The 25679-nt window shown below is 38.7% G+C and overlaps 1 protein-coding gene across 6 annotated transcripts in view; it reads right to left on the reverse strand.

Annotated features, from left to right (window-relative positions):
- Positions 1-7468: 7468 nt before the first annotated feature.
- P4HA1 (prolyl 4-hydroxylase subunit alpha 1) overlaps positions 7469-25679 on the reverse strand; it is a 69377-nt gene continuing 51166 nt past the window's right edge. For 2 of the 6 annotated variants that reach the window (XM_063435330.1, XM_063435326.1), the window contains exons 7-15: positions 24151-24332; positions 23696-23872; positions 22377-22447; positions 18121-18220; positions 17565-17618; positions 15068-15133; positions 12331-12399; positions 8486-8582; positions 7469-8082 (exon numbers count right to left, since the gene is read on the reverse strand). In XM_063435330.1, coding sequence (XP_063291400.1) covers positions 8012-8082; positions 8486-8582; positions 12331-12399; positions 15068-15133; positions 17565-17618; positions 18121-18220; positions 22377-22447; positions 23696-23872; positions 24151-24332 — 887 coding nt within the window. In that variant the 3' untranslated portion in view covers positions 7469-8011. Of the gene's footprint in view, positions 8083-8485; positions 8583-12330; positions 12400-15067; positions 15134-17564; positions 17619-17678; positions 17733-18120; positions 18221-21357; positions 21429-22376; positions 22448-23695; positions 23873-24150; positions 24333-25679 lie in introns of all 6 variants that reach the window. The other 4 variants (XM_063435331.1, XM_063435329.1, XM_063435328.1 and 1 more) reach the window with 4 other exon arrangements.

Below are 25679 nucleotides of genomic sequence, written 5' to 3' on the forward strand. Positions count from 1 at the left end.
ATAGGAGCCAGGTTTGTTTATTTAAAATGAACGACAAAAAATACAATTCTTAAAGCAACACTATAGTAGCCAGAACCACTACAGCTTAATATAGTGGTCCTGTGTCTAAGCCTGTCACCAATGGCTTTTCAATGTAAACACTGCCGCCTAGTAACCCCTCTAGGTGCAGTCACTCAGATGACCACTAGAGGTGCTTGCCTATCTCAAGTGCTGCACAGTGTGCAGAATCCACTTTCACAGAATCAACACTCTGCATGGAGGTGCTGGACATTTCCCATAGATTCAATGCATCTATATGAGGAGATGTTAATTGGCCTAGCATTTTGCTGTACATGTTCAATAGCCTGCCAATTCTTTCCTATGTTAAAGTATTAGCTGAGATCTCTCTCTTCCATGGAGACAGGGGCCATCAGCTGTGAGACCAGCACAGCATGGAGAAAAAAACCCACCAAATGAGTAAAAAACACCCTTCCCAAGAGATTGTAGGGGGCTAGGTCTCGCCCACTGGCCGACGGAGACAGTAGCAGGAGCGGCGCAGAGGAGGAGACAGTGACGAGGAACATCGTCGCTGCCTCAGGTAAGTGACTGAAGGGGTTTTCACCCCTTCAGTAACCGGGGATTGGGGGGTGGGAGGGAGAGGGTACCTCCAGTGCCAGGAAAACCGATTGTTTTCCTGGCACTGGAGTTTTCATTTAAGTAAAGTTTTGTGATGTTGTGGTGATGTCATATTCTGTCTCCCAGCATCATTGCAGGTCGTGCGAGGAAGCTGCGCAAGAAGATTACAGCTCCCTTAACACCTCCATTCCATGCAGCCGGCTGTCCAACCACATCAGAGGGAACAGACAAATCTCAGGCACCAGGACAAAATTCCTAGTTGCCATGGTGTCCAGGAAGCTTAATTAGGGGCTGCATGAAGTTGTCATAGATATATAGAGAGAACGTTCCATGCTTCTGTAAGTTACCCCAGGACAAGTCCTTAAAGGGTTCCTCCATATTTTTTTTTTTTTTTAAATGTTGCATTATTTCCCCTTGTTGGAGTTCCAGGCTGCCTAATCATGTGGCCGAGGGGACCTAGCATACAGCACATAAGTGCACATATTTCTGGATGTGCAGCATTTTAAGTTTAGGCACTGCAGATACAGATTGCTGCCACCATGACCACTTCAAAAAGGGTTTTACCAAAATGAGTTCTAAATCTTGATACTATATTGCTCAGTGTAGCTTTTTAGTACCTGTGGCTGAGGTTTCTTTATGCAATGATCAAGGGATGTTCATATACAGTGTATTCAGAAACTAGCCAGACCCACTTATTTACTTCACATTTTTTTTTTTTACTGTGGCAGTCTTACGCTACAATCGTTAAAATTTTTTTCATATTAATCTACAGTCAATACCTTGTAATAAAAAAATAAATAAAAAAGCGCACATTTTCGCCATTGACTTAAGTATTCAAACCCTTAACGCAGCACTTTGTGTGAAGTACCTTTGGCAGCCTCAAGTCTTTTAGGGTATGATGCAACAAGCTTTACACACCTGGATTTGGGTAGTTTCTGCCATTCGCCTCTGTAAATCCTTTCAAGCTCGCTCTGGTTTGATGGAGACCATCGGTGGACAGACATTTTCCACTCTCTTCAGAGACGCTCAATGTGGTTCAAAACTCTTCGTGGTCGTGGGTGTGTGCTTAGTGTAATTTTCCTGTAGAAATTGAACCTTTGGCCCGGTTCTAGGGTCCTGAGCGCTATGAACCAGGCTTTCATCTAGGAGATCTCTGTATTTTGTTGTGTTCAGCTTTCTCTCAAACCTTGACCAGTCTCCCAGTCACTGCCACTGAAATACACCCCAAGGCATGATGCAACAACCACCATGCTTCAATGTTATAGTAAACAGGGGATGAGCATTGCCTGGCTTGCTCCAGACATGATGCTCTGATTTGATGCCAAAGAATTCAACCTTTATTTTATATGACCAGAGAATCTTGTTTCTCACAGTATAAGTCCTTGAGGCACTTCCCAAATTCCAAGTGGGCTTTCGTGCCTCTTTCAGTGTGGAGGATTCAATCGGTCCAGTCTGCCATAAAGGCCAGATATATTGAGTGTTGCAGTGATGGTTGTCCTTATGCTAGTTTCTCCCATTTCAACATCTGGAATTCAAACAGAATGACATCCATTACCAAAGCCTTCTCTTCAGACTGCTCAGATTAACCGGGTGGCAAACTCTAGGAAGAGTCCTGGCTGTTTCTTCCATTTAGGGATTATGGAGGCCACTTGGCTCTTTTTGTAGCCTTCCTCAACTGAGTCTCCAGACAATCCTCTTTGAGCTCTGCAAGCATTTCCTTTGATCTAATAGCTTATTTTATTTTTTTATTTTAAGGATACACATTTACAACTGTAAGATCCTATAGGCCTTTCCAAATCATGTCCAATTAATATGAATTTGCCACAGGTGGACTCCATTAAGTAGCAACATCTCAAAGATGATTCAGAGAAATTAGATGCACCTGAGAGTTTAAGCATTTACACTGAACAAAATTCTAAACGCAACACCTTTGTTTTTGCTCATTTTTCATGAGCTGAAGACTTTTTCTATGTAAACAAAAGGCCTATTTCTCTCAAATCTGTGTAAGTGAGCACTTCTCCTTTGCCGATATTATCCATCCACCTCACAGGTGTGGCATATCAAGATGCTGATTAGACAGCATGATTATTGCAAAGGTGTGCCTTAGACTGGCCACAATAAAAGGCCACTAAAATGTGCAGTTTTATCACAGCACAATGCCACGGATGTCGCACGTTTTGAGGTAGCGTGCAATTGGCATGCTGACTGCAGGAATGTCCACCAGAGCTGTTGCCCGTGAATTGAATGTTCATTTCTCTACCATAAGCCGCCTCCAAAAGGCATTTCAGAGAATTTAACAATAGTTAGTTACAGTATCCCAGTGAGTAATATAAGTGGTAGTAGATGCTCATACACCTTTGTGAGTTTTTCCCTTTAAACCTCACAGGAAATATACATACAATATAAAGGTGTAGTATCTTTCTTATTTTGATATCAAAATAAGAAAGATAGATACAATATAAGGTGGAGTATGTTTCAGAGAATTTGGCAGTACATCCAACCGGCCTCACAACCGTAGACCACATGTAACCACACCAGCCCAGGACCTCCACATCCAGCATCTTAACCTCCAAGATCATCTGAGACCAGCCACCTGGACAGCTGCTGCAACAATCGGTTTGCATAACCAAAGAATTTCTGAACAAACTGTCTGAAACAGTCTCAGGGAAGCTCATCTGCATGCTAGTCGTCCTCATCGGGGTCTTGATCTGACTTCAGTTCATCATCGTAACCGACTTGAGTGAGCAAATGCTCACATTCAATGGCGGTTAGCACTTTAGAGAGGTGTTCTCTTCATGGATGAATTCCGTTTTTTACTGTACAGGGCAGATGGCAGACAGCATGTATGGCGTCGTGTGGGTGAGCGGTTTGCTGATGTCAACGTTGTGGATTGAGTGGCCCATGGTGGCGGTGGGGTTATGGTATGGGCAGAAGTATGTTATGGACATGTTGAATGCACAGATATACAGTGACGAGAACCTGTTGTTCCATTCATCCACTACTATCACCTCATGTTGCAGCGCGATAATGCATGGCCCCATGTTGCAAGGATCTTTACACAATTCCTGGAAGCTGAAAATATCCCAGTTCTTGCATGGCCAGCATACTCACCGGACATGTCACCCATTGAGCATGTTTGGGATGCTCTGGATCGGCGTATACGACAGTGTGTTTAAGGTCCTGCCAATATCCAGCAACCTCGCACAGCCATTGAAGAGGAGTTGACCAACATTCCACAGGCCACAATCAAGAGCCTGATCAACTCTATGTGGAGATGTGTTGCACTGCGTGGTCACACCAGATACTGACTGTTTTTGGACCCCCCCCCCCAATACAGTAAAACTGCACATTTTAGAGTGGCCTTTTATTGTGGCCAGCCTAAGAAACTTGATATGCCACACCTGTGGGGTGGATGGATTATCTCGGCAAAGGAGAAGTGCTCACCAACACAGATTTGTTAACAATATTTGAGGAAAAATAGGACTTGTGTCCATAGAAAAAAAAAAGTCTTTGATCTTTTAGTTCAGCTCATGAAAAATGGGGGCAAAAACAAAAAAGTGTTGCGTTTATAATTTTGTACACTGTAATAAAAGGGTCTGAATACTTATATCAATGTGTTATTTTATCTCTTTTTAGTAAGTTTACAAAAAGTTTTCTAAAATCTGGATTTTGTTTTGCCATTACGGGGTACTGGGAACAAAAAAATAAAAAAATAAAGCAATTGTGAAAATAAATGAAAGGAGTCTAAATACTTAAGAAAACACTGTATTATTCAAATTCGTTCTTTTATAACAAAAAAAAATTGCAAAAATTTAGCAAAGAAAACCATTAACGCAAAACCGCGTTCATAAAGCAGGATTAATGATGGAAACACAATTGTTTTTGAACATTATACTTTTGATATGCATGCGACCGTTTACTTTTAAAACATTGGAGCAGATTATTTTAAGGTACATACATCACACTCCCATTTAGGTGCAGCTTTTAATTCAATTAAACTACTCCATTAAACCAGCAATCCTAGGCCAACCCAACCAGTTCAAGAAGCCATAACCTTAATAAATTGAGCACTATGTCGCTTATACCATATATAGACTTTCAAATACAATGGTGTATTTATGAGAAATCAGGAGACAAAAATCAGACTGCATTTTAAAAATATTTTTTATAGAAATGTAATCAGGGGAATTAAGCAGTGGACAACATTAGTAAGAGTTTATTTCGGAACATAGAAATGCTTCAGTTAAACTGTTCCTCTATTGCATCTACTATGTACTGAACGCTTAACATTTTAGAACCCTATAGAAAAGAACAATCATTTCAAAAGGGTTATAAATAAAATATCTTGGCCACAAAGATTTTCAAATACATAAAAGAAAGGAATTCTCATGGAATTCTACCTATGCATCTGTTCAAAAATCAAGTACCGATTGTGGAGCAATAAGTTAAAAGAAGATCTATTTTAGGACACTAGGTTGCAGGTACAAAAGTGTTCATATTAACAAATATGGTTTCATATTCCAAATTTGGAAAGCTAAGGCACTGGACTGTAACAACAGACTTATAAAACTGTTTGATGCCCTTAAAGAACTATTACTGGCTTTTGTTAATTTATAATATCTACATTTATATATAGCACTGAACTGTATACAATTGGTTCAGAAAGTCACAGTTTCTGTTAAAGTGAACATGATCATATTCTTAAATCCAACCAGAATCTTAGAGGAGATTATATTGTAACACCAGAATACACCAGATTTATATGAAAAGGTCTTCATTTCTAGATTATGAACAATTATTCCAGCAGTTTGATATAAATCAGAGTTATTCTCGGCACTTAGGAATTGCCCCCAACTTTACCACATTAACAATGCAGAATTTACACTTCTGTGTGATTAATACCAATGGACAGCATGGCCTAGCTAACCCAACCTTGCCATTCTCAGTCAATCAATGTCATTTAAGTTGGCCAAAACAGACATTGATAACGTGGACAAGTAAATTAATTGCATTATCAATGTGGCAAATATGAGCCCTGGTTTATAAGATATTTTTCTAAATGGTTTGAAACTAAACCAGGAGATGGCACAAGTGAACAAACTATAGCGAGTCAAAAAGAAAAACAAAACTATAGAACGTTGTAGTGGTTATGTTGCTTTCATTAAGGGCTCAGAATCCACACATGATGGGATTTAAATATAGAAATATAGAGAGTATTGGCACTGCATTTACAGGTATAATGGAAAATATAGGTTACCAAACATTTAAATATTTCTACCCCAGTATAGGACTACCAGAAACATCCTGCAACAAATCTATATTACACAGTTTTTGTTTTCTTTCCGGTTATCTTTAGACAATATGGTAAAAATAAAAATTCTAGAAAAGAAAAATGTAATCCTGATGGAAAAAAAAAAAAAAAATCCAATTTATGCTTTGAATGGATATTCCAGGCACCCACAGTAGATGCAAATAGATAGGCAACAATACACATTTGCGGTCTAATCGTTAGTGGGTTAATTTAGGATTTAAAAAAACCTTTTACTGCACACCCCCATCTCAAACTTTAGAGAGTTTCCCTTTTCTGCGACGATTATATAGTTAGATTTTGTATCAGAAGGCAAAGTTGTTTGGTAGTTTGTGTTTAACAGATTTTCTGGGTGTTTCTTTGTTCTTTTTCAATTGTAGAAGGCAAACAGTAGAACTAAAAACAAAGTATTATGGTGTAGGAGACTTACTGGTTAAAATCAGCACTGTCAGACAGTTAAAGCAGAATAATGGTCTTATGAGAAAATTCCTGCCTGGTCAGAATTCACTGCAGAAGCTGAAAAGCCTGGGGATTTACATAAAATGCAGGAACTTCAAAAGTGTTTATTTTTCTTTTATCTATAGAACACTTGAAAAAGGGTCAGCCCCAGTATGGATTTCTTTCGAGTCAATGACAATAGGGCTGGATGAAAACACAAACGGAAATAAAAAGGTATGCATCAGGTTCATGTATTCAATTCATGTATTCAATTCACGTCTAGTTTTACACCTCTTAAGATACAGGGTAATTATAGTCACACCTAATGCATTTGAGGAGGAATATCATATACATTACCAAGTGCAAAATATATGAAAATGTACCAAATGTGGCTTAGAAAAGTTTGCAAACCCATTAAAAGTATTATTTGAATGGATACCTCACCCCACTGCATAGCAAGACAGAACATCTCAAGCAAAGGACCTGATCTATTTATGGAAACTCATCGGAGTGCGAACACAAGTCCTGTAATCACTGATCCCTTTAAATTGATCCACAGGACTTGTTTGAGAACCAAAGTCCTGCTGTCAGTAACATACGCACTACATTTCTCTGACTTTTGGGCACCTGCAATACTTCTAAAATACGTTTTTCTATCAACAGAATCCATCGATAAGAGACGGAAAGATGAATATACAGATTATGTGGGATGACAAAGGTGTAAAAAAACAAACAAAAACACTGTAATATTGCAATACTTGTGGTTCGATATATTCTAGCAACTGTCAAACAGGGACATTTACTTCACAGAAAACCACAAAAATAGATCTGCAATATATCCAAATAATTTAAGAATAAAAATAAAAAAAATAACCCCCCCACCCACCTCCCCAAAAAACAACAAAAAAACAACAAAAAAAACAACAACCCTACAACCCAAAACAGACTATAAGCCACTGACTTATAGTCAATGAACAGATCAGAATCTTTGCCAAAATCACTCTTAGCCCCAAAAGAGGTTTCTTCCCTTGCATGTAGCAACTCGGAAATATTTATTACTTCCGATGGTCATCTTACTATGCAAATGAAGACCAGAAACAAAAGGTGTGAAGATTCAAAATAATTACTGTAAAAATCACTTCATATTATATTGCAGTACCTGCCATGAAGATTTTACCAATACCCTAAAACCATTTTCATGCAGTCTATAGAGGCAAAGCTCACACAAATCTTGAAGGAAAGAAAAAGCACCAAACTGAGCCAGGAGAATAACTACAAGTTTCACAACAGGAGATTGTCACGTAAGTTCATAATATCCAATGTGCACATTACTTTTAGAAAACCTTGATAGAACAGTCATCTGTCTGGATACCTGTTTTTTTAAAAAGGCTTAGATGGGGAAAAATGGGGTGGGGAAGGAGGGGGGAAATACCATGTTTTATTTGTAATGCCCACTTGGAAAAACAGGCATCTGTTTTAAAATCATACTATTCCGGATTCTTCAACACAGATTTTTTAAAGGGTCGACCTCTTCTCGATTTTTTTTTGGAACTAATTTACTGCATTGATTGGCAGTAAACTGGATTAAATACAGTCTATGTGGTTGAGATGTGTTTTTTTTTTTTTCCAATGAACATAGGAGAGATTCATTCATTCCAATTCAGACAATTTACACGGCCTTCGGAATTCCTGACCTCGCTCATGGATCCATTTATTTGAAACTAAAAAAAAAAAAAAAAAAGTTGAGTTAAAAACAAATGAGTTATTCTAGTAAATATATATCTTTATCAGCACAGTGCTGTACAGTTATATGTTCAGTATAGTAATATGAATGGTTTAATTTTCACAAACACTCCCAGGCAGATGTTAACTTGGACAAACTGCCCCAAAGTGTTCAAAATTAGAAATTGATATTTCAGTCTCTTCAAGGGACATAAAGGATTATATATGTATCTTGGGATTGAACACATTCTGTAAATTACAATTCAAAATGTTTGTTAACTTTTCTTTAACCCCTTAAGGACACATGACATGTGTGACATGTCATGATTCCCTTTTACTCCAGAAGTTTGGTCCTTAAGGGGTTAAACAGTATTGCTCTACAATAAGGATCCCAATACTCACCCCATTTATTTCCAACTAAGACTGGACAGGCTGCATGCCTTGTGCTATAGTCTCCTTCACCGCTTTCAAAAAGATTATACCAGAATACTGCAGTACCCTAGGGAATGGGGAAAACATCAAATAAATGATTGAAAGTCTTCTAGAGCAGTGATTTTCAATTGGTGTGTCTCAAACCACACCGACTTCAGGACTGCAATAGGTTGAAAGTATTTGTTTTTAATGTAAAAATGCGTGTCAGCATTATAAATGGTATTACAACAAAGTCAGTTATATATATACCGTATTTATCGGCGTATAACACGCACAGGCGTATAACACGCACCTCATTTTTAGAAAGAAATTCCAGGAAATTTCCCCCCTCATCCCATAGTATTCCCCCCCCTCATCCCATAGTATTCCCCCCCCTCATCCCATAGTGTCCCCCCTTTCCATAGTATTCTCCCCCCTCCCATAGTATTCCCCCCCCTCCTCCCATAGTATTCTCCCCCCTCCCCTCCCATAGTATTCTCCCCCCTCCCCTAGTATTCTCCCCCCCTCCCCTCCCATAGTATATAGTATTCTCCCCCCCCTCCCCTCCCATAGTATTCTCCCCCCCCTCCCCTCCCATAGTATTCTCCCCCCCCTCCCCTCCCATAGTATTCTCCCCCCCCTCCCCTCCCATAGTATTCTCCCCCCCCTCCCCTCCCATAGTATTCTCCCCCCCCTCCCCTCCCATAGTATTCTCCCCCCCCTCCCCTCCCATAGTATTCTCCCCCCCCTCCCCTCCCATAGTATTCTCCCCCCCCTCCCCTCCCATAGTATTCTCCCCCCCCTCCCCTCCCATAGTATTCTCCCCCCCTCCCCTCCCATAGTATTCTCCCCCCCTCCCCTCCCATAGTATTCTCCCCCCCTCCCCTCCCATAGTATTCTCCCCCCCTCCCCTCCCATAGTATTCTCCCCCCCTCCCCTCCCATAGTATTCTCCCCTCTCCCCTCCCATAGTATTCTCCCCCCTCCCCTCCCATAGTGTACTTTCCTCCCCCTCCCCTCCCATAGTGTACTTTCCTCCTCCTCCCCTCCCATAGTGTACTTTCCTCCCCCTCCCCTCCCATAGTGTACTTTCCTCCCCCTCCCCTCCCATAGTGTACTTTCCTCCCCCTCCCCTCCCCTCCCATAGTGTACTTTCCTCCCCTCCCATAATTACTTACCTGTCCTGAAGCGTGGGCCGGCTTCACACCGTGCACCGCGGAACAGGAACTTTAATTTAAGGTTCCGGTTTCCGGCGGGACTGAAAGGAAGTGTGCACACTATTGTGCACACTTCCTTTCAGTCCCGCCGGAAACCGGAACCTTAAATTAAAGTTCCTGTACCGCGGTGCGCGCTGTGAAGCCGGCCCACGCTTCAGGACAGGTAAGTAATTATGGGATATCGGCGTATAACACGCACCCACGATTTTTCCCCTATTTTCAGGGGAAAAAAGTGCGTGTTATACGCCGATAAATACGGTATATATATATATATATATATATATATATATAATGTTGAATGAATGGTGGAAATATAAATATAATAAGTGTACAAAAAGCTTGGGAACCACTGATCTAGAGCAATACTCCATGGATCCAGTTCAAAGAAAACCCATCAGTTCAAGATCATTTAACTCAATTTACTAGATAATCTCAACAAAAAGGTAATTTTAGCCAAGGCTCTGGCTGCTCCGTATCCCACCTAATCCCAAAGGTGGAACTTCTTAAAGCACGGATTTCACAGATTTTGCTAGTGTTCAAATCTTTACGTAATACTTGGCCATACAGTAGTTTTCCAGCATGGCAGAAATGTACTATCTATTGCCAAAAGGGAAGGTTAACCAATATACAGTTGCTGGAAATCTGTGAACACGATTGAGGCAACAGTGAGGGTATATTTTTTTGGATCCCTTCCGCAAAAACATTTTCTTATCTTTTTTCTGTTCTATGTATTTACATTATCCCAGTATATGTATTTCCACCACTACAACCCAATGACACATTTACTCTTCTTCAGCATATTTCCCTCATTCACATAACTAATAAAATATTGTTTTTAAATCCTACTCGCACGATACGCTTTTATAAGCTGCTGTTTTGACAGTTTCTCCCCGTCATTCTTAAATAAAATAAAAAAGATGCATACCAATCAACAAACTCAACTGCCCTGATGCCTCCCGTCTGCTCTGTAACCTCCTCCTTTGGCCTCACACAGTGGTCTACTTCAGCAACTCATACAGCAGGAAATACTCTTGAACTCATATTCAACAATCTCTGTATCACCTCCAATCTCTTCACTGTTCAATTTCCTTTATCTGACCCCCATCTGCTGACCTTTGACATCAGCATACCCCATACCCAAATCTCACCACCCTCAACTCTCCAATCTTGCAGAAACCTCAACTGCCCTGTTCTCCAGCATTTCTCCATCAAACTCCAAACTCTCCTTTCACCCATCTCAAATCTCACTTGCCCTAACTCTGCAACCTCACTCTACAACTCCACTCTCTCCTCTCAACTAGACATCATGGCACCTCCTACATTTAAACGCAGCAAGCATGCCCAATTACAACCCTGACACCAAGCTGACCCGATATCTCCAAAAATGTTCAAGAACTGCTGAACGCTGTTGTAGAAAGTCTCACTCAGCACCTGACTTCCTCCACTATAAAATGTATGCTGCGCTCCTACACAACACTGGCTTTTTCCTCTGCAAAAGTAAATTACTTAAATACCCTCATAACCACACTCTCTTGCGATCCCAAACGACTATTTCACACTTTTGATGCTCTCCTTCGCCCTGTTGCTCCCCCTCTTCCTACCATCCTGTCCGCCTCAAACTTTGCATCTTACTTCACTGAGAAGATTTCTACAATCAGGGAAGAGATCTCTAACCTCTCTCCATCCCCTTCCAATACATCACCTAACCCCACTCCCTCCGCTGTTCTATGCTCATTCGCACCTACTACAACGGAAGAGGTTTCTGCTCTGGTCCTTCCGCCCCACCACCTGTTTCCTCGATCCTATTCCCTCATATCTAATCTGCACTCTGTCTCCCTCTCTTGCTCTACCTCTTACTAAAATTTTCAATCTCTCCCTTTGCTCTGGCTCATTTCCCTCACCCTTCAACCCCCTAAGCATGCAACCATAATGCTGATTCTGAATAAGCCAAACAGTGACCTCAACTCCCCATCCAACTACTGCCCTATATCACTACTTCCATTTGCCTCCAAGATCCTTGAGAGAGTTGTGTATGCGGGATTGACAGACTTCCTCAAATCCAACGCTCTGCTTGACCTGCTTCAGTCTGGATTCCGCACTCATCACTCTGTTCAAACAGCTGTGACCAAAGTATCCAATGATTTAAATCGCTGCTAAATCTCGTGGCCATAACTCTATCCTTATTTTCCTTGATCTTTCTGCTGCCTTTGACACTGTTGATCATCAACAGCTTCTTCTCATTCTTTGTAATCTCGGAGAGAGAGATTCCCACTGTCCTGTTGGCTCTGCAAGAAACGCTTTTATCTCCCAGAAGAATTACATAAGCGTACGACTCACTAGACCTTCTCGGTTCCAAAGAATCAGAGGATAAAATAGAAAAATCGGTGGTGGGTTATTTTTGCATGCAATCTTTGAGGATATTCTATACAGTCTATGTTATAGACTGCATTTCTAGTACAGCAACGTTAGGAAAGCCAATATGTATAAACCACCCTTTTAGATATATTTTACACAAAAATATTTCTTGTATTGTAATTTAAGTTTTTTTTTTGTTTTTTTTTATAAAGGTTTTGAGTACTATGAGCTCTTGCACCATCCATTCTCATAGCTAATGTTATACCTTTTTCGGATAGACAGCAGCTCCAACTTCTGGAAACACTGTAGCACCACCTGCTTCCACATCACTCATCTGCAAGTACAGGGAATTGAAAATGATTTAGCAATGTACTGTACTGAAACCTAGTGAGCCTTTATATCCACTGTGCTCAATTGGGATCTATCCACCATTTACATTATATAGCAATACAATTTATAGAATGCAATTAATAATGCTTTAGATCTGTGCTTCTTCCCCCTCCAACAACATGTTTATATTCCTAATGTTAGAATGTTCCTTTAAAAATAATCCCATGCAATGCAAACTTAACTTACTGTGATGTACCATAAGTTTGAAAATATTTAAGAGAAAGGTTTCATCAATGCCCTCTCTCTCTCTCTCTCTGGTTGTGTACTTTTTTTCCAAGGAGAAAATTATGGCACTCAGCTGGCAATATAAGGACACAGTGGAACTAAAGTATGCAAAATATATCTGCACATTGTGTCATTAGGTCTGTATGGGCCTTCACTAGTTCACTGAAGAAGAGCACTTTTCAGTGGCATGAATAATATATTAGGAGTAAGCCAGCATGCTTGATAAAAAAAAAAAAAAAAAAAAAAGTCATATTAAACAAATTATACAAAAAGGCATAGGACAGGAGAGAGAGAAAAAAAAAATTAAGTAATGGGAAGGATATAAGTAAACAACACGGTGAAGGAGAACACTATGAGGTTATTCTCCAAAGTGAAAATTGTCAGGAATTCAAATGGAATTTAAAATTTTAGGTCAAAACAGCTGAACTGTAAAAATTCTCCAAGTGAGCTAAACTCTGCATTCTATTTTGGTTTCAAATCAAATAAAAAAAAAAAAAAGGAAAAACTCACTTTAGTAAATAACCCTGTAAATGTATTATGGTCCTGTTAATGAGCTGATGGGCTAAATAAAGGCAACATAAAAAAAGATACTTAACGGTGAAATATGGGAAATTAAATATTTTTATATTTCTGGGAAATATAAAAATATTTTGAAGCTGCAAAATGTGGCCACTATGGTGGTGTCATGAAATGCTGAAGATCAGCCACAACATTTAAGGCCACTGCTAGGTAAAGTGAATAACATGGATTATATTGTTACAATGGCACCTGTCGAGGGGTGGGATATATTAGGCAGCAAGTGAACAGTCAGTTCTTCAACTTCATATGTTGGAAGCAGAAAAAATGGGCAAGTGAAAAGATCTGAGAGACATTGCCAACAGTCAAATGGTGATGGCTTCACAACTGGGTCAGAGCCTCTACAAAACGGGATGTCTTGTGAGGTGTTCCCGTTATGCAGTGGTTAGTACCTTCCAAAAGTGGTGCGTAGAACGACAACCATTGTACTGACAACAGGATCATGGGGGCCCAAGATCATTGATGCACGTGGAGAGCGAAGACTAGTCTGTCTGGTCCAATCCCACCGAAGGGATACTGTAGCTCAAATTGCTGAAAAACGTTATGCTGGCCATGATGGAACGGTGTCAGAACACATAGTGCTTAGAATGCCCATGACGACCCGAATGTGTCTTCAAAATGGGAGTGTCAAAACTGGACGATAGAGCAATAGAAGAATGTTTACTGGTCTAATGAATCACATTTTCTTTTAGATCAGGTGGATGGCCAGGTGCATGTGTGTCGTTTACCTTGGGAAGAAATGGCAGCAGGATGCACTATGGGAAGAAGGCAGGCCGGTGGAGGCAGTGTTATGCTCTCGGGAATGTTCTGCTGGGAAACTTTAGGTCCTGACCTTCATGTGGATGTTACTTTGAAACGTACCAGCTACCTATAGACTGTTGCAGACCATGTACAGCCCTTTACTGCAATGGTGTTCCCTAATGGCAGTGCCCTTCTCAGCAGGATAATGCACCTTGCCACACTGCAAAAATTGCTCAGGAATGGTGTGAGGAACATGACTAAGTTCAATGTGTTGCCTTGGCCTCCAAATTTCCCAGTTCTCAATCTGATTTAGCATATGTGGGATGTGCTGAAACATAAAATCCATTAAATATGTTGTTTCGTTTTTAAATTGATCTTTTTTTTTTTTGTCCCTCTATTTTTCCTTCTATGTATTTCTATGTATAACTGAAAACCTATGGTGAATTACATAAAAAAAACAAAAAAAAAACAAGACGTAGGGACTACTTTTTCTTATGGTGAGTATGCTTTCTGTCAATAGGCCAAAGTTTAGCAACATTTTATTTCAGTTTCTAAGGTATTTTGCCCACAATCCATCTGTCAAAAGAATCCCACAGAACGACAAACTGTAGTCATTGTGGACAGAGGAAAACAAAATGGCAGCACCCAGGGTTCGCAGTCTGGTGCAAAAAAGAAAACAGAATAAATATAAAGGCAAATAGGAAGGGAGTATAATCATTAAGCTACAAAAGGATAAAGAGAAGGAAAGTTCAAAAATAGTGACAAGAGGTTAGTGGCATGATTATGGATTTTGAACAAGTATAATTTTCTCCTTAATAAATAAAACACCAACTTGTGCAATTGGCTATGGCTTATATTATTATATATATCGGGTATGATCAATAAAACCCTGCAATTCAAAAGTTTATTAGCAATGTGCAGATCAAGAAATGAGAATACCAGGAGCAAGATGCCTCCATATGTGTAAGAATTTGGTAAATCTACCCTGGAACACTAACCAGGGGAAAACAATAGTTCATAAATCAATTATTAATAAACATATTGTACAGTAATATCCAAACTTAACTTACATAAAATAACCAGGTAGCAATTCTGTTGCCTGTACCAAGCTCTTTAAAAGCATCAGGTTCATCTTTCTGTAAAGAATATAACAGCAGGTTAAATGAAAACACAAATGGCAAATGTAAACTAAAGTAAAAAAAATAACAAAAATCTAAACACTCCAAAAAAAAAAAAAAAACCCACACAAAAAATAAACCAAACAAGCACACGTGCAATCTCCCCCCCCCCCCTCCCCCTCCCCCCCCAACTAAGGGTACATGCACAAATAATTACTCCCATATCAATAGCTTATTTATGACAATACACACTTATGTAAAATGGACCAAATTCTATATACTCTGAAGCAGTAATTAAGGCTGGATCTCATTACAGAATCTGTTCCACAAACCATTAAACTATCATTTGATGCATCTATCTAAACAATTCAGGTTTTGATATATTATTAAAAAGTATTAAACAATCAAACCAAAAAAAATCCTCAACTTCTAAATCCTTTAAAATGTGTGCTCTTTAATACTTTAGTCCCTTAATGGTCAATCAGTTGTCAGCATAGAGGTCCATTCAGAGGATTTAGTGACCGTCAAGAGCAGCAGACTTTTTTCAAACCTGGTTCTCCTGCTCACTGTCACCAAGTTATTTCACTAGTAGGTAATCCTTGCCTGCTGGGGGAATATAGAAATATAGGGACTAATGCTATACAATTCTAATACCAATGTGCTGGCAATGAAGAAAACCTGCTGGCATCATTACAAACGATTGCCCAGCTTGGGAAAGTGTCCTCATGCAGCACATTTTGCTGGGCAAAATGGCTGGGATGGAGTTTAGATGTAACACCCATGGTTCTCTAGGAATGGTGTTGTTGGCACACGGAACAGGAGATAACTAACATCAAGGAAATTGATATGTGGCAGGAAAAAAAAAAAAAAAAAAAGGGTCTTTAGTCTTAGGGAAAATTGAATGGTCCCTTCCACATTCATGAAGAAGAATACAGACATGTGAACCATTTGGTTTACACATCTAGCAAGTATATTCATGGACAATTTGTTAGAAATGCCTATTTTTATAAAGTTGGACAATCATCTTTGAGTGCTCCAAGACCCATGCACAAAAAAATAATTTTCTAATCTTTTATAGATCTCTAATTTCTAAATAATACGGTGGCTAATAAATATCACTATCACGCCACTCATCAATACTTAACTTATTGAAAAGATGACCACTGAACACTGACGAGGTTCTACAGTTGGGCCATTACCAGAGTTATCTAATCAACTTTTAGTTCTTCTTATTAAACTCACATGGTTATTTCTGCAACCCTAGATAAGAAATCCAAATTTCAGAGCAAGACCACCCCATGTGCTTGCCTCATATGCCCTGGTGGAACTTAGCTAAGACATTGCAAGTGTGAAGAATGTCAGCCAATTTCCTTTCATTTATGGGGACATACATCCATGATAACCCCAGAGCAAAATATATAGGTGAGGTGGGTTGCAAGAGTAAGTATTTCACTTATAATTCCCAGCAAACATGGAGAGTGGGAGATTTTGAAAAAAAAAAAAAGGTATTCAGCAGATTTAAAGATTATTAAAGGGAATCTATAGTTCCCAAAATACTTTTTTTCAGAACTATAGGTTCCCTTATGTCCACCCCCTTTGACAGTGATAAAATAAAGTTATCCAGCAATAGCTTAGCTCATGTCCTGCACAAAGACTCCTCCTTTGCATCGACCGCTGCACCTATGAAGATGTCACCATTCCTGCTGTCATCTTCCACAAACTCATACAATCCAATGCTTCTCAAAGAGAAGCATGCGCGGCCAAACACCACTCGCGTACAATCCAATTGATTCCAGTAAGACATCCACTGGTGGTGTATTTATCCATTCCAATGTAATGTTAAAAACAGCAATGTTTTGCATGGAACAGTTAAAATGACATAATTACTGCACCAAGACCACTTCAATGACATAGTGGTCCTTCAAGTATTTAGTTTGCATTAAATGATGGAATTTATTTCTTCTTGCCTTATTAAGCAGCTGAGGTCAAATCTTTCCCTAGACATGGGTCGTAGGTAACCAGATGTGCAACCCCAAGGTTTATTGATTACAGTAATTTAAGTTCAAAGCCACGATGCACAGGTAATAAATGAGAAGAAACAGATCTTTCTCCAAAATTTGGTTGTAACATACAGTGCATAAGTAGGTGATCAGATGCACAAAGATGAAGAATTTCTCAATTTAAATCTAAACATATCTCATGGTAGCTTAATGGTTCATTCAGCTATGGAAGACTAAAATAATAGCCAATCTAGACACACAAAAACAAGGGAATCATTAAAGCAGCAGTCCAATAAAGCAATGCTCAGTCTCTTTTGTTGCATACAATACATCACATTATAAGAACACGCACAACGTGCAGTTAATCTTTAGTTATTGATTCTAGGGTTACTTTTAGAACAGATGCAGGAAAGTGCTGCGTTAATGCTGCCCTCATGAACTTTACTTGCCCGTGCAAAATCAAAATGTGGTTCATATTGTCCTCCCATTCCATAATTTGCCACCTGAAAAGACAAAAAAAACACATGGGAGATATTTCTTTCCTTTATATAAGCTGGACTTACCCTGCCAAAATCAAAATGGGGCTCATACTGGCCTCCAACACCATAGTTGGCCACCTACAAAAAGCAGAGCACAGGATGGTAGTAAAAAAATATCACAGTCATTGATGTACCCCAAAGAGGTAAATGGATGTGTATACTGCTCTGGCAGAGAATGTGTAAAGTCAAACTAGACAGGTAAAAAGCTAGATGGAGAATAATCCAGAAAAAAAAAGTCTTTAAAAGTTGAAGCAAATTTATGGTCCTGATTTAGTCATTGCATTTTACTAGGTTCAAAAATAAATTTTAAAAAACTGAGAAGGTGCCTGGGCTCACAGAGCGGATGCAAATCCATCACTAGAACACCAAGTAGGAACAAACCAGGAACAGAGACTATAAAAGAACTGTTTAGGGTTATTTGTCAGGAAGGAGGCATTCGGGGCACTCGCCTATCTTTAGCACTTACTTGAAGTTCCTCAGCTGTAGACACATCAAGCCCTGTAAGATCTTGTATTCTCCGGTTGATTGTTTCTATCACAGGGTCTTCATAACCAGACAGCCAAGCACTGAGGCAAATGGAATGACAGGGTTTTAAAGCAACAACAATATGAACATATTTGCTTGCCATGATAATATGGTCTTCACTCATATGGACAAATGGCATGTTATATACAGTTCATAGGTTTGTTAAAACAGCTAGAATAGGTCAAAAGAGTTCTTTTAATTCCACCAATCTTTTTGTGGATCTGCTTCTATCTACTTAATTTACAACCAGAAGTTGCGGATACTAGAAAAATGGATTATGTGCCAAATCTATCTCAAATACAAAAAAAAAAAAAAGTGGGGCACAGTTTTGAATGTTATTTATTAAAGAGACATGCCTCATTCTGAGCCATTCAAAAGGCTAAAAAAGGCAAGTGAAAATATGATTTAGTTTAATATTTACAGGTTTCCCTTTTCTTATGATTTCCACATCCACTGCAGGGGGGAAACTGATCTAACCAATGTCCTATGCCTAGTACATTTGGCATGCCTAGCAGAGTCACACTGTGTGTATTTGGAAGAACTCTTCAACCTGACAGGGAGAGATGAGATGGAGCTTGATTCACTGTATATAATTGCACCGCTTATGCTATCAGAGGCTAGCCTGATCAGTGTGATTTCTGCTGATGACTGGTTTCTCTGTCCCTCTGCAACCAGTCAATGAGGAGCCTGGTGCACAAGGATGTCCTGATTCGGTCATGTGTGAACTGGTCAGAAAGCGAGATGGATTAATTAATAGGCGTGCCCAGCAATGCAATCTGACCAAGTTTATAAATGTTTGTTACATACTTTGTTTTCGTTGTTGTATTCTGGTTTGTATATTTGTTTAAAAGTTTTTGACTGCTGGTTAAAAATAAATAAAATAAACATTTCAAGTGATGCATGTCCCTTTAAGAGCTAAAGTAAAATTCTAAAAGTAAGCAATCACTATAAAATTCCAGTGGGATGTATCTACTTATTGCAGATGTTTTATATATCATTATATCTTAACAGGCCACATGGATTTCAATCTCTCTCAACATATAAGATAGATAGATGGATACACACACACTAGGTCTGTCTGGAAAAAGTCCAGCCATTGTTAATATAATGAGAACCGTTTGGGCGACATCAATGTAACCTCGCAGCCAAAGAGAGTGGACTGGAATGCGAATTTGTGATCAATGACAACTTCACTGTACTAGTCAGTGGGAGTGCAAGACCATTGAGTGAGTATGTGTACTGTGTAGCCATCGCATTTAAAATGACTGAGCGAGTATAGAAACAAATCTGCATCCAATTTTGCATGAAGCTTTAACATTCCTCCACGGAAACTATTCAAATGAATCAGAATTCTTTCGGGGACGATGCAATGACTGCAGCCCAAATAAAAATGTAGCCCAAATGCTTCAACGATAGCTGAAAAATCGGTTGAATGATTTGGCGCCCTGCGACTTCTGGCTTTTCCCAAAACTAAAAAAATCACATTTGAAAAGCAAGAAATTTCAGACTGTCATATGATTCAGGGAATATGACAAGTCAGCTGATGGTAATTTCTACAAAGGATTTTGCCGAGTGTTTTGAACAGTGGAAGAGACTCTGAGAGGTGGTGATTAAGGAGTCATTGTCCTATGTACAATGTTTCTTGTATCTTCAATAATTGTATATTTTTCATATTACATGGCTGGATGCTATATATCATGCACTGCCAACCACTACACAAGGCTCTTTCTAATCAGCACTCACAGACACTGACATAATAAGGACAGAATACAATGACAACAGAATTATCACAGGAAGGGGCCAATCTATGACAGAAATAGTGGGTTTTATAAGCAAGTGCCCTTCCTCCTTAAGCTACTTCACTATAAACCATTTTGTCCTTTTCGTGGTCACATCTGAATGTAATGGAGGTTCGCAGATTCACCAAAATGTAACCCGACTCTTGACGAAAGATTTCGTAGTAACCAATGCAGTGGTGTATTTATATTATATATTTATATTTAATTTATATTAACAGACTTTGCATCCTACATCAAGTATAGCAGGATGGGTCTCAAAAGGACACGTGAAGATGATTATTAAATGGGCAAAAGCATGTGGCTGCCAGCAAACTAGGACCACTCCAGTTATCTCTGGATATGTGGGATGCAGGACCTGGAAAAGCAAAAGGCTAGAAACTGGGTTGGAAGTGTACAACAAACATACAACTACATGAATTTAATGCAATTTTAACTGGAGAGTATTTAGGAATAAGTGTTTATCTGTAGGATAGTCTATAGCTATTCATAGCCTATAAGGAAGCCTTGCTTTGTCTCTTGGTTGTGGCCTGGATTAAAATACAGCTTAGACGCACTATAGTTATTGCCTTAAAAAAGACTTGAGTTTGTTGCTAAAGTATTTATCATACACCAGAGATGTTTTTCACAACACTGTCCCAAAATAATATGGGCTAGAACTTGGCTACGCACTGTAACTTGGGAAGAAGAATGCCATGGGCCCTAAGAAGTCACGATTTGACTAGTCCGGCTCAGACCGTTTCCCTAGATCATAAAGTAGTAATTTGCTTCTAAAAGACATCCAGTTTGCATTGTAGGATTACAGAAACATTTGCTTCCAGAAGTACACATTGGATTATACACAATGAAAGACAGCAGAAGGCTAAGTACATTTTACAATACATCAAATTAGCCATTGGTTTAGCATGCACCCTCCCCCCCGAATGAAGCTGGGGCACACCTATACCATCTCCAAGGTGTAGAATAAAAAAAGATTTTCCTAGGACATGGAGAATTGGGCATAATTCGTAAAGTCCCGTATGGACACTGTAGCAATGGAATTCACCATGAATGGCTAATTTTTGCCATTATCCACAGGTTTTCTGTGTATTTATTTTTTCTTTTGTAAATGAAAGGTGTCAAAATTAAACCTGAGCAGTTAGCCAATTATGTTGAGCCTTCACTTGCCAATTCGAATCTACAGTTTACAGAATTGTATTTGTTTTCTTTAATTCTGGAATCATTTTAAGAAAGCACTTTAAGACATATACCAAAATGTCTAATTTTAGCAGATAATCTGTTTATTCAGTCACGATCCATTTAGTAACACAAATGGACTGTGTTGCTTTCCATTCCTCCAGAAAGTGTTCACATAGCATGTCCAAGAAGACTTTTCCCCTTACCTCTTAGAGACTCTGTATTGTGCTGTGGTCAATTGTCCTGTCACAGGATCATGCACTGTAGCCCTTCTCAGCTACAAAAAGAGAAAGGACTGTGGGTTTTCATTTAGAAGTTGGCTTTTTTTTTATGCCATGCCAAGGATTCAGATTGGTCTGGGTGGTATGCCACGCAAAGTCTATTATAGTCTCCTTAAGGATAACAAAGAAATATATTTCGGTCCACAATGCAATGTCCTTTCACTTTTTTAGTAGAGACATCTATTGCATACTGGTGCAGAGTTTCGGCAAATCCTTTTTATCTTTGGAAGTTAAAGTTTAAGTATCGCAAATGCAAATATAAGTAAAGGTTATTATAATTTAATAAATAACTCATGTAGACTTTTTTTGATGTTTCAAAAGGCATAAGTGGGCAGATTTTAGTCTGATCGTGTTGTAAAACCATAACTAAAATCTTGTAGGTAACTCATCAATTGTGCTAAATATGGAAGCCTAAAATATCCGTGATAAAAATACTATGGAAATAAAATGAAGAACCCATGACATAACATTAAGAAAAATCGAATATAGTTACTCAGTCATTCATAGAACTATGTGTATTGTGCTCAAATGGGGTAGAAAATTAAGAATAAGAAAATAAATTAAGAAATAAATCTGTATGTCTTTTTTTTGTACCATAGTAAGGAAAATGGTTCACCCTACAATGATCTGAAGAATTTACACATATGCCAATTGTAATTTCAAACATCTAGACATGTTTCAATGAAAGTTCTAAACTAAAAGCACTTGTTTATGCCTGAAAAAACACCAAATAATTAAGATAAAGGGGAAAAAAAATGTAAAAATGTAAATCGACAATTTTAGTTTGACAAAAAGTGATAAGGATACTCCACACCAGTAGTGACAAAGACAGGACCGATATACCAGGAACGCACTCCTGTTACCTCAGTTCCATCACAGCTCCAGCACAAACCTATTACCCAAGCAATGCATTAAAAATGGTGTACGGAATCCTCTCTTCTTACCTTTTGCTAATTCTGTAGTGTGCAGTCTCCAGGACTCCTGTTATAGGGTTTGAAATGGTGGCTCGCCTCAGCTGTGAAGCCAACCAATCACAAAAAAGTTGTAACAAATCATAAGCTAGCATTCACCCAACCAATCAGAAACCTTTGATTTACAATTACAGAAAATGTTACATTGTAAAATTAAATAACACCTCTATATACAAAACCATTGAGGGAATAATTAAAGTATGGTAAATGCATGCAGAAAGTGCAGATTTGGAATGCATTCTTAAAAACTCAATACAATAATGAACTAATGATGTTAATATACAAACACATCTGCATTGTCTTAAAGATACACTATAGTCACACACAAAAACACTTTAGCTTAATTAAGCATTTTAGGTGTATATACTATGCCCCTGCAGTCTCACTACTCAATTCTCCACCATTTAGAAATTAAATCACTTTGTTTATGCAGCCCTAGTCACACCTCCCTGCATGTAACATGCACAGCCTTCACAAACACTTTGTGTAAAGTGAGATCTAATGTGTACACTTCTTTATTGCACAGTCGAATTTATAATATAGTATCACCGTTCACAGTTTGCTAGACCTTGCAGGAGCCTCCTGTGTGTGATTAAAGATCAATATACAGAGCAGTAGATAAATACTTCTAAAGTAAGTCTACATCTGACTAAAAATACATATTTTTTCTTGCAGGCTGCAGGAGTCACAGCTTAGGGGAAGTGTTGCTAAGGTTGCATGGACAGAAACAAAAGTTATTTAACTCCTAAATGGCAGAGAATTGAAAAGTGAGACTGCAGATGCATGATCTATACACCAAAACTGCTTTACTAAGGTAAAGTTGGTTTAGTGACTATAGTGTCCCTTTAAATGTCTTAAAATTCTGCAATTTCCAATAAGTGTAAAAATCTGCGTTTTTTTTGTTTTAAACATAACTAGTTTAATGCCACCAGCAAATGCAGTAACAAAACACTCATGACCGATTATGTTCTAGCGCACACAATTTTATTGCTGCAACCAGGTGACTGACATCTGCCAAAATAGCAATTTAATTTCATCTTGAGCAATTAGATAATGTCACAGAGTTAGTTAATTGTTTAATATTGCACTAGCAAATGTAGAGAACTGGATAAAAAAAAGTTAACACAAATCATGACATTCAGTAGTATACGGAGTGTAAACAAGCTATGACAGAAACCTTTCAACAGTACCGATATTATATGAACATGGTATAAGTTAAGCACAGTCTGCATGATTGGTTCATTGACACACACACACACACACACACACACACACCTTCAAATAGTACTTACTCTTGGCTTTGCAATTGCTTGAACTTTTGCAATCTCGTCATCAGAAATAATGTCATGGTAACGCACAATACGGGGCTTGTCCCATTCGTCCTCTTGCTTTGTAGGAGACAAAACGAAAGTAGGGCTCCTATTCCCATCAAAGTAACGACAGAAAAGTCTCTTTTGTCTGCGAGGAGTCTGAGAAAAGAAAGCAGGGAGAGTTAGGTGTACAGTAACTTATTAAACTATAAGAAAGTATATTGTATCGGAGGTATTTGAATTTTGTGTGTTAAGTGAAAAACAACTACAGCCTCTAAAAACAAACATTTTACTCCGTATATATTTTTGTTGCTACACTTACATACAGGCCAGTCCCGCGTCCGTGTGCAATATTCTTCACACATGGCTAAAGCAGCAGATTCCGCATAGCTAAACTAAGGTGCAACTGGATAAAACACATGAGCTGACATGCTTACCATTTTTACACCTTCCCCACGGCACAACATCTCATATTTTTGCCTCTCTGGTAAGTGATCTCGGGGCCGGCCCTTTCTGGCCTTGGTTTCAGCTCCATCAGAAACACCGGTTTTGTTTCCTTCCTTTGCCATAATGTATTCAAAGTATTTTAAATTCCCATTTCCTCTTTGATGTTCAGGATCTAAACGTTTAAATACAAAGAAAGCAGGTTTAGGCATAAGGTGGAGTGGGGATAAAGTTTTAATGAATAAAAAACAAAAAACTAAAAAAACAACAAACAGTAACGCTAAGGGCTTTATTCAGTAAATTGATAATAGAGATTTGGAAACAGAAGTGAGAATTTCAGGCAAAGGATCTAGAAAAAAATATCCTCATATGTAGGCACAACTGTATTGTTATAATTTTACCACCTCTTGCCTTTATTAATTTATTATGTTTTATTCCTTCCGAGTCTCAATATTTGGGAGCAGACATTTTGTTCTTTTCTGCCTGTGTTTGCAGTTTGTCCTTTTGTAGGATCGGATTTTACTGGTGGATTGTGAGTAAATTTGCTTAAAGTAACACTCTAAGTATCATAAGCACTACAGTCTGCTATAGTGGTTATGGTGCTTGGAGTTTAAGAACAGTATGACAACTTACCTGAATGCCTCCATGCGCATGCAGTCTCCTTTCCAGCAAGGAACACCCAGTTAGCTTTACTAATAAAAGCCATGCTGCACAGGGTTTTGCTCACTGGCTAAGAGTGCTTTCTGCCCTTTAGGTAAGTTGTCACACCGTTCTTAAATGGTTAGATCGCGGAGTGTGTGAGAAAGACATGGCATTCTTGGCACAACATTACTGCTATACATAAGGAAGAGTAGTGCCTACTTTTCCTCAACTATTTTATGAAAACTAGAGTGATCAGGAAGAAAATTAAAAGATTCAGACACAATTTGCTGTGTAGAAGCAGATTAAGTTAATTTTTGGTGACTAAGTTTTACGTTTATGTGCATCTGGTTCCCCCTAGTGGCATAATTGACGGTATTATGGTGTAAAAGAAGAGAGGTTTAAAAATAATAAACAATAAAATGATGAGAAGCTCACGTACAAGTGAACAGAAGCTATCACACAAATGTACTATGCAATAATGTCCCCTAAATTTTAGATTAAAATCACTTGTTCGGTTTTGATTCGTTAGAACAAAAATTAACAACAAAAAAAACCAAAAAAAAAAACCACACCATTTAAAAATCCCCACTACACAACATTGATGTCACATCTTTCTGGCAAAAAAAAAAAAAGCCTTGGTTCAAAATTGGAACTCACTAAATATACCATCTCTATATCAGGAGGGAACAATAATCAAATATGCCAAAAAGTAGCAACAGATATCACATAGACCAAAATCCCATTCTGCCCACTTTTCATTACATCTGGCCCAATTTGGACGCCCTAATAAGATAGAAAGGTGCTACCTTCCTTAGCTAGATTAAGTACCTGTCCTGGAACAGCACTGGCAACTTTCTAGTTTATTTCCTTTGAGTTTTTG

The sequence above is a fragment of the Pelobates fuscus genome, chromosome 10 (genome assembly GCF_036172605.1).
Source record: "Pelobates fuscus isolate aPelFus1 chromosome 10, aPelFus1.pri, whole genome shotgun sequence".
Classification (NCBI taxonomy): domain Eukaryota; kingdom Metazoa; phylum Chordata; class Amphibia; order Anura; family Pelobatidae; genus Pelobates; species Pelobates fuscus.